The following is a 14,408-nucleotide window of genomic DNA, read 5'->3' on the forward strand; positions in this document are numbered from 1 at the left end:
TAGCAGTTTTTTTATTTATTTATTTTTAAGATTGAAGATGGTGGTGGGAAACTTGCGATCTATTACAAAGTGCTGATACTGGGGACTTCCATAAATGTTAATAAAATGTCCCCATACAGAAAGCTTCATCATATAATTCATAAAAAATTGATAAAATTATATAGCATATTTTACCCTATGCATTTTTAAGATTGAACATATAGAGCATTTACTCCCTGAAAATGAGCTGCTAATATTGATATTAATTATAGACCTTTCATCTGAATTACAGCTATGGTCTGAGCTGCAGTAAAAACAAGTTATTCACATTTGTTGAACAACTCTTGACTGGTCTCACAGTCTCCCAGTATACAAGGATATACTACTCTTCTCTGTTCTGGCACCTAAGTGGTGGAATGAACTTCCGCAAGATGTCCAAACAAGTGACTCACTAGCACATTTTTTAAACCAACGTCTATTCAGATTAGTACTTTTTAACTATACAACCTCTCCAACAGAGTTTTTAGACTAATAGTATTCTTGGTCCAGTGTTTGGATACAGGCATCTACCAAATGAGATGAATAGAAATGTAAGGGCAATCGCATTTGCATTTAATAGCGCCATTTAAGTTACGATTAAAGACATTTGTGTTTAAGAACATCTAAACGGATTTTAGTTTAGGAAAAAATGACATGTCTCAACATAAATAGTCTTATATAGTCTGGTTTTGTCTTGTATAGTCCAAGCTGAATGTATAGTGTTATTTATGTCTGTATTTTGAGTCACTATCAGCTGAAACCAAATTCCTTGTGTGTCAACACACTTGGCCACTAAACCTGATTCTGATATTCACTCGTTCTTTTTGACTGAAATGATGCATCTAAGAATGTGAATACGTGCATTTACGGGCTGTAATGGAGAAATGTTGCTGCATGCTGGTATAATCTGAGTAAACCACAAGAGCATTATGTGTTTAACATTTGAAGAAAATGGCGGGCTGGGAGAGACATGGCGTCTCTTTTCCCTCTAGTCTCACATGAGAAAGCTCTTCAACAAATGAGGGCTGGGTTATTCTGTTCTTATTAATACCACTGAAACATGGGCGCATTTGGTATTGAAACGGTATAAATATTCTGTTTAGAACCACGGATCGTTACAATACCAAGATCTATCCGATTTAAAATTTACTTTATGGGACATGATGGAACAATGAGGAGCTAGTAGTTTAAAGAGGACAAGCTAATGAGACTTTCAGGTAGTGAGCGCTTCCCCGCCGCTCTGAGTTCCTGCTTCACTATTCTCACACACTGTAGAGTGAGGCAGCCGAGGGTTACCCGGATGAAACTGTCATGGCCGCCGTCTCTGACCTGCCAGTCTAAAGAGAAAAGAAAGGCAAGTTGGTCTAAATCAAGTCTATCTTGGGTGCTTATGGCAAGTAATTAGTTTTAACATTTCCACAGGGGTTGTGTCGACAACTTATTTATAAGATCTACTCTTTTGAGAACTTCCGTATGATTCTACTCGTCTGATGTGTCTGCGTGGGTGGGGGCGATGTGCTTTATTTTTGTGTTGATTTAGCAGAATTACAAGGTTAGGTAGAATCCATGTAGCCGGTTGTGCTGAGAAAACACGAGAAATATGTCCGGTGCCGAATAGGCACCACTGCGTAAATGTGAAGCGCAGAGGCGCTAGCGCGGATGCCATGGCACTTCCTCTGTGTTTTGTGCTTCTTCGCGTTGCACAAAGTTGGTGATTGCCAAGTCAATTGAAATAGCCTAGCTCCCACTTTTATGCAAGACAAACGGCTTCCAGGCAGGAGTCATTCTCCCAAACAAGACGCAGATTGGAAAAGAGAGTGATCATAAAGAGCATCCTGTCATCTATGGAGGGAGAGAGAGGCTAAAACTTGATTTCCAGTGAAATGCTTAAACTAACAGGGGGATAAACTAGGTCACAATTGTGTGTGCAGTAACTCTCATAGATGTGTGGCTGAAATGAACTAACAGATAACATATAGTTGCAGCTGGAGACCTGGCATGCACATGCAACATGCTCTGTTATTTGTGGATGTTGCCGCTAAGCAGCATTGCAGAATAACTGTTGTAGATTTCGATGCTTAAAGAGCAAACCGGAGGGAAACATCTAAAAGAAAGTGGTCCTTATATCCTATATTGTAGTGTGACTTCTTTTGAACTGATATTGTGTAGCGAGCACTGTTTTTTTCCTTCTAATACATGGTTCCACTGATATATTTTTTTGATACATTGTCAGGTATATTGACAATCCCTGAAATGAACTGGATTAAATTAAAGACACTGAGAGGAGCCAGACTCAAACTAGAGCACCTCTTCTATTTGGTGTCATTGGATAATGGGATTAAAAGTCATTACTCTTTGCGTTACAAACAAATATTGTATACAGTAATATAAAATCTACAGTATGAGTTGTAAGTCTGCCTATCATAATCTTTATGATTACAGCAGCAGGTAAAATTTACCATAATGAGACAAATATTTATTGAAGGTAATAATATATTAAATATTACAGTTGTTGATAATGTTTCGGTTGCATAACTAGGATATTTGTTTATTGGTAACATTTGTTTATGGGATGACCCTAGCTTCCCATCATTGCTGGGATATATGAAGAAAGAATTTCACTGTGCTGTACTGTAAATGTGACAAGTAAATAGCACCCTAGTAACCAGAAACCATGCTTCGAACTGACAGGAAATACATTAAAATTAGAGGATTTACTTTAAAAGAAAAAAATTATTAAAAAGTTTGGTCTGTACTAAAAATAAAGAAAACTCTTTGAATGAGCAGGTGTGTCCAAACTTTTGGTCTGTACTGTATATATATTATATATACAGTACAGACCAAAAGTTTGGACACACCTGCTATATTATATATACAGTACAGACCAAACGTTTGTACACACCTGTTATATTATATATACAGTACAGACCAAACGTTTGGACACACCTGCTATATTATATATACAGTACAGACCAAACGTTTGGACACACCTGCTCACTCAAAGAGTTTTCTTTATTTTCATGACTATGAAAATTGTAGAGTCACACTGAAGGCATCAAAACTATGAATTAACACATGTGGAATTATATACATAACAAAAAAGTGAACTGAAAATATGTCATATTGTAGGTTCTTCAAAGTAGGCATCAAGAGAATGCCAAGAGTGTGCAAAGCAGTAATCTAAGCAAAAGGTGGCTACTTTGAAGAACCTACAATATGACATATTTTCAGTTGTTTCACACTTTTTTGTTATGTATATAATTTCACGTGTTAATTCATAGTTTTGATGCCTTCAGTGTGACTCTACAATTTTCATAGTCATGAAAATAAAGAAAACTCTTTGAATGAGAAGGTGTGTCCAAACTTTTGGTCTGTACTGTGTGTGTGTGTGTGTGTGTGTGTGTGTGTGTGTGTGTGTGTGTGTGTGTGTGTGTGTGTGTGTGTGTATATATATATATATATATATATATATATATATATATATATATATATATAATATTCAATATAAAATTACATTACACATACACTTGTGTATGTATATACAGTGAGGAAAATAAGTATTTGAACACCCTGCTATTTTGCAAGTTCTCCCACTTAGAAATCATGGAGGGGTCTGAAATTGTCATCGTAGGTGCATGTCCACTGTGAGAGACATAATCTAAAAAAAAAATCCAGAAATCACAATGTATGATTTTTTTTAACTATTTATTTGTATGATACAGCTGCAAATAAGTATTTGAACACCTGAGAAAGTCAATGTTAATATTTGGTACAGGAGCCTTTGTTTGCAATTACAGAGTTCAAACGTTTCCTGTAGTTTTTCACCAGGTTTGCACACACTGCAGGAGGGATTTTGGCCCACTCCTCCACACAGATCTTCTCTAGATCAGTCAGGTTTCTGGCCTGTCGCTGAGAAACATGGAGTTTGAGCTCCCTCCAAAGATTCTCTATTGGGTTTAGGTCTGGAGACTGGCTAGGCCACGCCAGAACCTTGATATGCTTCTTACAGAGCCACTCATTGGTTATCCTGGCTGTTTGCTTCGGGTCATTGTCATGTTGGAAGACCCAGCCTCGACCCATCTTCAATGCTCTAACTGAGGGAAGGAGGTTGTTCTCCAAAATCTCGCAATACATGGCCCCGGTCATCCTCTCCTTAATACAGTGCAGTCACCCTGTCCCATGTGCAGAAAAACACCCCCAAAGCATGATGCTACCACCCCCATGCTTCACAGTAGGGATGGTGTTCTTGGGATGGTACTCATCATTCTTCTTCCTCCAAACACGTTTAGTGGAATTATGACCCAAAAGTTCTATTTTGGTCTCATCTGACCACATGACTTTCTCCCATGACTCCTCTGGATCATCCAAATGGTCATTGGCAAACTTAAGACGTGCCTGGACATGTGCTGGTTTAAGCAGGGGAACCTTCCGTGCCATGCATGATTTCAAACCATGACGTCTTAGTGTATTACCAACAGTAACCTTGGAAACGGTGGTCCCAGCTCTTTTCAGGTCATTGACCAGCTCCTCCCATGTAGTTCTGGGCTGATTTCTCACCTTCCTTAGGATCATTGAGACCCCACGAGGTGAGTTCTTGCATGAAGCCCCAGTCCGAGGGAGATTGACAGTCATGTTTAGCTTCTTCCATTTTCTAATGATTGCTCCAACAGTGGACCTTTTTTCACCAAGCTGCTTGGCAATTTCCCCGTAGCCCTTTCCAGCCTTGTGGAGGTGTACAATTTTGTCTCTAGTGTCTTTGGACAGCTCTTTGGTCTTGGCCATGTTAGTAGTTGGATTCTTACTGATTGTATGGGGATGGACAGGTGTTTTTATGCAGCTAACGACCTCAAACAGGTGCATCTAATTTAGGATAATAAATGTAGTGGAGGTGGACATTTTAAAGGCAGACTAACAGGTCTTTGGGGGTCAGAATTCTAGCTGATAGACAGGTGTTCAAATACTTATTTGCAGCTGTATCATACGAATAAATAGTTTAAAAATCATATATTGTGATTTCTGGATTTTTTTTTTTAGATTATGTCTCTCACAGTGGACATCCACCTACGATGACAATTTCAGACCCCTCCATGATTTCTAAGTGGGAGAACTTGCAAAATAGCAGGGTGTTCAAATACTTATTTTCCTCACTGTATAATATATATGTATATGTATATGGTTTTTTTTCTTTCAAACTTTCTACATGTAAACATGGTGAGCTGTTAAACAAGGAAAAGGACATTAGCTAGTCATGTTGGTATGCCTTTATTAAATATTGAAAACAAAATAATACAATTCAATATTGTGTTGGATTGTCAATGTGGGGACTGGGTTCCAGATTCAGATTATCTTAGAAAAGCTGATCAGAGCCAACACTTGCAGAACCAACACTTAGTCGGCTTGTGACTAATGAGATGTGATTGTTAATTGTTTCATTTTATTTATTTATTTTTTCATTTCCACTTTTATAATTCTAGATTATAGGTGTATTTTGCTTATCATGGTAACTTTCCTCTTTTCTTTTTTCCATTTGGATGGTTTTGGTATTTAGACGGTCATGTTGAATGTTTTGGTCTGTTTTTAAAACATTGTTTTTAGACAGTCTATAAATTTTGTCTAGCAGCATAGACAGACTGATTGTCTACACGTACAGCTTGCCAATTTGATATGACTTTTCTGAACTATTTTTACTTTCCTTTTTAGTTGGGTATTTTTTGCCTTTATTAAACATTTTTACACATGCAATGTAGTTTAAGTATACCAAATTGTAGGTCTTCCACATTAATATATGGGACATTTAACAATTATTTTGGTCTTGGCAAAATATACCGATTTTACTCTGTTGGCTAGAAAGGTAGGATGCCGTTGCTATGGAAGGGTTTCAAGTCACTGTGTCAGTTCCTCACAAACTTAAGTGGCTTAGAAATGTCCAATATCACATTTATTAACATTCTAGTGGAAATGTAATGCTAATTTCCTCTTGTGATATAATACAAGGGTTAATTTATTTATTTATTTATTTAAAAAAAATTTTTTTATTATTATTTTAATTTAGATTTTCTTCCGTCTTCCATTTCTCTTGTTGGCATTTAATAGAGTTACTTGATAACATTTTGTATAACTGCTTTGTAATATAATGTTCAACAGATTTTTGGTGGATAAAAGTAATTATTTTAGCACATGTTACTTTGTTCTATTTCATTATTAGAATATGTGCATGTCTAGACAAATAACCAAAAATTAGATGTAGTCATTTTATCATTTTGCTGTGTTTTTTTTTTTTTTACAGGATCCATTATATAAAATGGAGGCTACTTCAGATGATCCCCCCAAAAAACATGACCAAAATGGGGATGTTGAGAAAGATGCTTCAGTCAATGTATTGCATCCATCAAAGGAGCTTGCAAATCAGACAGAAGACCCTGCATATAATGACCATAATGACCTTTGTATCCAAGATGAAACACAGTCTGGAGAGTCGGCTACTGATAACTCTCACAAAGAGAGCAAGGCCACAGAGAAATCGCCATGTAAGCTTCAACAGGGTGCTGTTTTCTCTGGAAAAATACTCAGTTTCTGCTGCTCTGAATGCAAAGGTGATACCACTTACAGCCCCAATGACTTACTGAAACATTTTCAAGGTGCTCACAAAGGAACACTTCCAACATATCCCTGTGATCTTTGTACCTTTGTTACCAACGAGTTCTCATCACTTCAGCGGCATCGCATTGGACATCGAGACACTTTGGTCACTTGTGAGATTTGCAACGATGGAGTTCAATACTCTCTACTGTTGCTCACCAGGCATTTCATTATGTGTCATAGCTGTAATGGACTGTTTCGCTGTAAGAAATGTGAATTTTCCACCAGAGACGCTGGCACTTTTGTTCAGCACATTCATCATCACAATGAGGGCAGCCACAAATGTACAAAGTGTCCCTCCATAAGTCCCGCACAAGGGAAGATCGTCTCTGGGAAAGTTCAGTCTGGAACATTCCCTTACACATGCCATTTGTGTGGGTATTGTGCTGCACGGAGTGAGCATCTAAGTAAGCATATGGCTGTGGCTCATGAAGACGAAATGGATAGAACAAACAGATGGAGGTCACTGGAGGACAATTCTAGAGTTAATTCACCAGGACTGAAACTTCTTCTTAAAAAAAGTCCTCCTGCTGGAGGATCCAGAGAACCACAGTGGATGTCAAAGCTGAATTCTTACTCTGGAGTAGGTCTGCTTGACCATAGTGGCAGATTGTTCAATCCTGAGAAAACACTGGAGGAAACACAACAATTTCTTGAAAGAGCTGCATGTTTGAAGAAAGAGAGTAACAAGTGGAGTAAAGGTCCACTAAAGATTGAGCCACAATGTTCTTATCCAGTTACATCAACTACACCACAGCCAAAGTTGCAAGAAAATGAACTCGGTGCTGGATCTGGTATTTTAAATCCTGGCAACACCAATGGGTTGACCGTTCTCATGGTCAAAAATAAAATCTCGATTCCTCCTAACTGTACCACAAAAGTAATGGGTTTTAAGATGGTAGATGGTAAAAAGCATTTAGTTTTAAAAGTCATACCAACAAAACAGGAACCTACTACCAAAAATGACATGTCTCCTACAAATATTGTTGAAGATGATGAAAAGACTGGTAGCTCCCCCTTCTCCTCACTTTCTGAAAGATCAGGATCTCTTCTCAGTTTAGATTCTGGCACAAACAAAGATGTATCTGCTTCATTGAACATGGACTCTCAAGATGTAGAAGATCACACTGGGGACCAGTCACCATTGTTAGATGAGCAGGAAGCAAATGTGGATCCAACTTCGAACCAGGCTGATGATGATGTTGAAATATCTGGTACATCTGACATCAAAGCTACAGCTTCACGTTGTGCAGAGGCAGATTTTTCTGAAAACCTGTGCAGTGGTTTAGATTCAGAAAAGAAGTCATTACATCATGAGCATTGTTCACGTCCTGTCCAGTCCAGGTCTGAGGAGTCCTTATCAACACATTCAGCTTCTGACTCAGCTAAAAACTGGCACACAGACCAAATCAAAGTAGAAGCAGCTTCATTACAAGTGCTTGCTAAACACACCACAGATGTAGATTTATGTACTGATAGTCTGTCTTCATTAGAATCAAGTGAGTGCACTCTTCCTGAGATTTCAATATCTGCAAGTGATTCCACTCTGTCGTCACTGGCAGATGAAGGCAGTTCTCTTTCTGTCTCAGCTAAGACTCTTGATAATTTAGTGGTGAGCAAAAGTTTGGCATCCACCAAAGATCCAGAGCAGAGTTCACCTAAACTTCTATCCCCCACTTTAACAGTTAAAGGAAAAGAGACCTCTGTTGATGATAAAGGTGAAAATCCATTGCCTGAAATTTCAGCAACATCATCCTGCTATTCTAATTTATGTAATGGTAAGACCTCTAAGATTAGTTCACTCACTTATTCCTCTCCCAGAAAAAAGCTACTCATAGATAGTCCATCAGGTTCAGAAACAAGCCCACAGAAAAAAACATGTGCTAACAATTCCCCTGATGTCAAAGATGGTGTCACATATGATGACACTGTTTTGCAAAATTCCCCAAATCAGGAAGTTTTTAGTTTTCACAATTACTCTAAAGAGACTTTTGGCAATTCCCCTAATTTTCTGGATATTGATGAACATGCCCAAGATGATTTAGAGGAAGAAGAGTGTGAAGAAGATTGTGATGAACTCAAGCTAGCTTCAGATTGGAGTTTAACACTACCTGATTCTCCACCCTTTGTGGATGAACAGTCTGAAGATTATGTAGAAAGTGGTGAAGACAGTAGTGCAGGTGTTAATAATATGGCCTTTGCACGTGAGAATAAACTATTGGAACGAGTGTCAGATAGTGATATAGAGGTGGATGAGTGCGTAGCTACTGTTGATGAGTTACCCATTCCAGTGATGCCAAAGACCGACGACGGACAATTTTTGCTAGAGTTAGAGAAAAACAAGGAGGATTTTATGACTTCTGCTGAGGGTGGCTCTGCAAATTCAAGCAATGCTGCTGCTTTGGGCAAGATTCTTAAAGAGCATTCGGATGCTATCATCAGCCAGCAGCTTGAGAAAGAAAGGATGGTATCTGCAGCTATGTTCCAGGATAGTAAACGACCTACAAAAACAACACTTCGAATCCTGCAAACTCCTGAGGGAAAGAAGCAGATGTTCCTTCAGACTTCAGAGACTCCATATGCTGTGCCTGTCCAGCTCACAAGTGGTCAAGGCTTTAAGCTTATTACACAGTCTTCTGCTTCCAAAGTTAATGTGTCATATGTTAAGCCAGGAATTGAAATGCCCAGTAAACGTTCAGGGTTGTCTCTCACACTAAATGGTGGTAGAATTGGGATGTCAGCTCAGAGTTTAAGTGGAGGAGGCAAAGGTCATGCATCACTCTTGCAATCAGTGAGCAACAATGGAGGCCGCTATTTTGTTAGTGCTTCTGCCCTAAAAGGGCCTCTTCTCTTATCAGGTACTGTTAAGTCGCCCTCAGAACAGACAACGAATGCACAGCCAATGTGTTATTTAGTTCAACGACCACTTCCAGTTTCACCAAGTACTGAGTCAACTGGTTCGACCTCAAAGAAAGCCCTGACCACTTACCCAGTTTTGGCTATGCCTGTGAAATCAGCTGATAAAGCATCTTTGCAAACTGGACGACAAGCTTACTTGCTTAGGTATATTTCACCAGCCAAGTCAGGGTTACTGGGAAATTCAAGTTCAAATGAGAAAGGGACAAACCAGGGCAGCCAAACAAATGAAGGAGGCAAAAGTAGGGTTTTCCTCAAAATAGTTAGAAGTCCTAATGGCACCAGGTTTCTCTCTACTACTCCATATACATCTGCTAAAAAGCCACTGTATGTGGCCACAAATTCTCTGCAGTCACCTTACTTACTTTTGTCTTCAGACTGGTCAGCAAGACTGAAAACCTCCAGGAATGCTCATAGCTCCACTCAAAAACTCTCTGCCAAGCTTAAACCCCAGTCAGACATTCACAGTCAGAACCAAGCTGAAGAAGACTTAGTAGTACAGAAATCATCATTTTTGCACATGCATAGCCGTCCACGTAGCCAACGGAAGAGAAGGAGAAGGATCTTGTTCGAGGAATCTCTTGAGACCTTTCCTAAAACTAGAAGAATGTCAAGTAAGGCCCTTGCTCAAAAAGAATTCTCCTTGATGAGCGAGCCCTTGGCAAAAGACACTGAGAGAACGCTTAGACTTTTTCCATTCAGCCCATTTCAACAGATCAAATGTCCCCGTCAAAACCAGCCAGTAGTGGTGCTAAACCACCCCGATGCTGATATTCCTGAGGTGACAAACATTATGAAGTCGGTTAACAAATACAAGGGTAAAGTTATCAAGGTGGCATTGTGTGAGAACACAGTCAAAGCCCTATCCGAATTGAATGTCATTGGTTCAGATGGTACACTGTTAAACACTCCTGGAATCAGTGTTGACTCAAGAGTCCGGCCATCAGGGAACAATGTTAGAGAGCGATTTATCTTAAGACTAAAGTTAAAAAAGACCAAAAGAAACAAATATGAGGTAGTGAGGTCGTCCTCCAGCACAGGTTCGGAGCATCTGCCAACTTTTAATTGTTGGTTTTGTGGCCGAGTGTTTAACAATCAAGAAGAATGGATTGGCCATGGACAGCGGCATCTCATGGAGGCTACAAGAGACTGGAATAAGCTGTTCTGAAGTAACCACATAGCCCCTGGTTTGGGTGAAATGCCGTCCTCTAATGTAGTAATGTAACGTTGAGGAAAAAAAAAAAGGTTAAAAAGAAATGTTAGCTATACTTAAGCTGTTTATTTTTACCCTAGATATACATTTAGAAGCTTTTTAATGGAGTGTAATAGAGGAAAGTTTGGTATCTGATACCAATTTGTATGTAAATATTTTAACCCTTGTACATTGAACTCTTAGACCTTTGTGTATGTACATAATTGAACTGTGAAACCTGGACACACTGTATGTTTATACAGGCAAGCAAAAAGATCACTGGTACGAAAAGAAGGTGCTGTCTGTAATAGACCTATTTCAATGCAGTCAGTTAACAGTTTTCTCAGGTATTTTTAAAATCCAGTTTATAAAAAGATCTTTTATGTTCACTCAGAAAGCATCTGAAAATATATTTCATTTACAGTGTGTTTTGAATTGGCCGCATACATTAATCATTGTTAAAGATCATAGAGCTTATTACTTTATTAATTATTTTAAATTCCTTTTTACTTATAAACATGGCCCTTTTAAAACCGAACCATACAAATGTTCACTATGAACACTGGTCAGTTGATGTAGCTGTAAAAATATTTGTGCAAAAGTGTTCTAGAAGCAAACATTTAGGTTCCTGTGGAAGCTGTATTTTCTAAAAATGGTTATTTTCATACACTGTATATGTGTACCTTTTGTTCTCATGTTTGTTTTACCGGTGCTATCCCATTTTTCAACACATCAAAACTGACCCAGTCTCACTTCTGTAGCAATAATTCATTTCACCAGTTTTGATTTGTACATCTTGCAGCCAATGTACCCATTTTAATGCTTCATTATGTTTCTTTTGCTGTTCTCCGTTTGAATGAAGTTGAAATCCTGCAAAGCACAGTACTACTTTATCAACCCATGTTCAGATGCAAACCACCAACTCCACCAAATGGACAAACACTAACTAAATTTTGCGTTGGAGTCTCATTTTCTTATAATTGTGTGGCTCGGTCTGCGGTTGTTCTTGTTGTTTTGTGTTTCTTGTATGGTTAAGAGGGTTCAGTGGTTAAGTGGTGATTACTTCAACACGAAAACCTTTTCTTTTTTGTAGGCTTTTTATTGGCATATGCAGTACTGTTGAGCCAGTTTAAATCTCTAAATTATATTTGAACGTTTAAACTTTTTTTTTTAACATCCAGTCCATATTTGTTGATGACATGCAAATGTAAAATATTCAGATTGTCCCTTTTATGAACAAGTTCTGCTTTACCTCAGAGTTGGCATCATTTACTGTGTAAATTAAAAAAAATGGGAATTTGTGAAGTGATACCTTTTTACCCATATAATTTTATTTAAAAACATTATCCTTTTTGAACTCATACAGTTTGTAATGACTGAAATCTGACAATCATTGTTACACAGCAGTATAAAGTTTACCGCTACTTTACATCCTGATTGTGAAATTTTATTCTGTTTATGGCTTTTCACCCACAGACCTTTACACTTTCCTCTATACCACTCACTACATCATGCCATCCACAAGATGAAAGCATATCCCTCTCACATGCCAATATAACCGCAACCAAATACGTTTTAAATCTTGAGGCAAAACAGCTGTTTGATGTTTAACACTAATGTCAAACATGTTGCTTGGGTTTACTGCGATGTGAAAAACAAATTTATTTTTTTATGCTAAGTGCCTAAAATGTGACGCAGCAGGTCGACACTATATTGTACTGTATTTACTTCCCTACAGTTCCTCTTTTAATAAATGTAAATACTTTTAAAGAAATGTTGTGGATAAATATTTCTGTGGAGGTTGTATAATTTAAATCTGTTGTTAATATTTAATTTTGGTTTTAAAAAATAGAGTTTTTATTACATTGATTTAGGTGAAGCCTTTCTATAAATGTAGAAATGATGCTCGTAGATCACTAGGGGGCAGTAGCTTATAGAGGTACTGGACATGCTAAACCAAATAGCAGTTTTACAGGGAGAAATATTTCTTCTACACGCCAATGGTTTACACTCCCAAAGGACTAATTACAGGAATTCACAGGAATTAATTGTGAAATGGGTACAGATTTTTATTTAGTTCACTCATTCACTCATTTAATTCAGCACAAATATATAGTTTATACACAAGGATAATTCTTAAAAAGCATTAAAAATATGACAAATTGGAACCAAATAAATCTTTCAAAAGGAAGCTGGAGACTCATTAAGCTCTGGAACACTTGCATTGAGCTGAATAGAAATTCTGTAAAAAAAAAAAAAAAAGGTATGTGTTTACATCAAACAAACTCGGTGCAATAAAAAGAAAAGGTTTTTATTGAACTAAACCTTGTATATCAATGTATGAATATAATTATTAGTTGATCATTAAACATTTTTGTACACTGTAACACTGAATCACTAAGCTAACGTGGAGCTACCAAAGAGAAAGGAAAGACAGTTCTGCAGGCTTGTGCAGAATATAAATAGGTCAGGCTTATAGCAGTGCTGTCGTCCTGGCTTCCTGCTATAGAAGTGGTTCCTGCCATGAAATTGGCTTGGATGGGGGGGTTAATGGTTTTAATGTTTTTTTTTTTAATAGTTTTTAACCACTGTTAAATGCTGAGGATAAAAAAAAAAGGCAAAAAATATGTGAAGTGTTCAGATTAGTTTTCTTACACTTCTTTCTGCCTTTCAGAAAGCCAAATTAATGGAAATCGTAATTTGGAAATGTTTCGCTTTGAAAACGTTTATTAACTGCACCAAATATATGCCTACTGTAACATGTGACTGTTCAAAATGGACACCTGTCATCAATGAAGTGATTCTGATTAACCAAAAATAGAGGTCAATTATTTCTGTAGGACTGTAGACCTACTAAAGACATGGTCTGCAAAGAGCTTTCATGGCATGTTCTTAACCTCATCTCCAAAAAGTTCAATCAGAAGAGTTCTACTAACATATTACAAATAACATGGAACACCATGCAGACCCTCTGCAACCACTGGAGAATATAGGCGAAAATATTTTTTTAAAAAATTGATAAACTGATAACTAAACAGAACTATTTTGCCATATTTAACCATATGGCAAAATGTGTTATAGTTTGGTAAGACCAAAGTAGAATTTTTCTTACCTTAATTATAAAACATATTTTTGTAAAAAAATAAAATAGAATAACAAATTCCCTTAAAAAACTCAACCTTATCACTCAAATACACTATATTGCCAAAAGTAATGGGTCACCTGACCTTTCCTGCTATATGTGGTTCTTTTCCAAACTTTTACCACAAAGCTGGAGTCACTCAATTGTAGAGGACGTCTTTAGATGCGCTGTAATACAATTTTACATTCACTTGAACTTGGAAACCCAAACCTGTTCCAGCATGGCAAAGCCCCTGTGCACAAAGTGAGCTTCTTGAAGATACGATTTACATGCACCTATGGAATGAATTGGAACGCTGACTGCACTCCAGGTCTCCTCACCTACATCAGTACCTGCCTATTGTAATACCCTTGTGGCAGATGAACAAAAATATCCATAAGCACACTCTGAAATCTAGTAAAACAGATTTCCAGAAGAGTGGAGGGAATTATAAGAGCAAATTGGGACTAAATGTGAAATGCAATGCTCAAAAATCGCATACCACACCGGGTGACCCAATAC

At 37.7% G+C, this 14,408-nt stretch overlaps 1 protein-coding gene across 1 annotated transcript; it reads left to right on the plus strand.

Moving 5' to 3' along the window:
• Positions 1 to 1,104: 1,104 nt before the first annotated feature.
• LOC310734400 (zinc finger protein 518A) lies at positions 1,105 to 12,539 on the plus strand. The gene is made up of 2 exons (XM_083556323.1): positions 1,105 to 1,372; positions 6,305 to 12,539. The coding sequence occupies exons 1-2, from the start codon at positions 1,223 to 1,225 to the stop codon at positions 10,739 to 10,741; spliced, it is 4,587 nt and encodes a 1,528-aa protein (XP_083412449.1). The 5' UTR covers positions 1,105 to 1,222; the 3' UTR covers positions 10,742 to 12,539.
• Positions 12,540 to 14,408: the final 1,869 nt, after the last annotated feature.

The sequence above is a fragment of the Silurus aristotelis genome (assembly GCF_946808225.1).
Source record: "Silurus aristotelis genome assembly, chromosome: 12".
In the NCBI taxonomy this organism is placed as follows: domain Eukaryota; kingdom Metazoa; phylum Chordata; class Actinopteri; order Siluriformes; family Siluridae; genus Silurus; species Silurus aristotelis.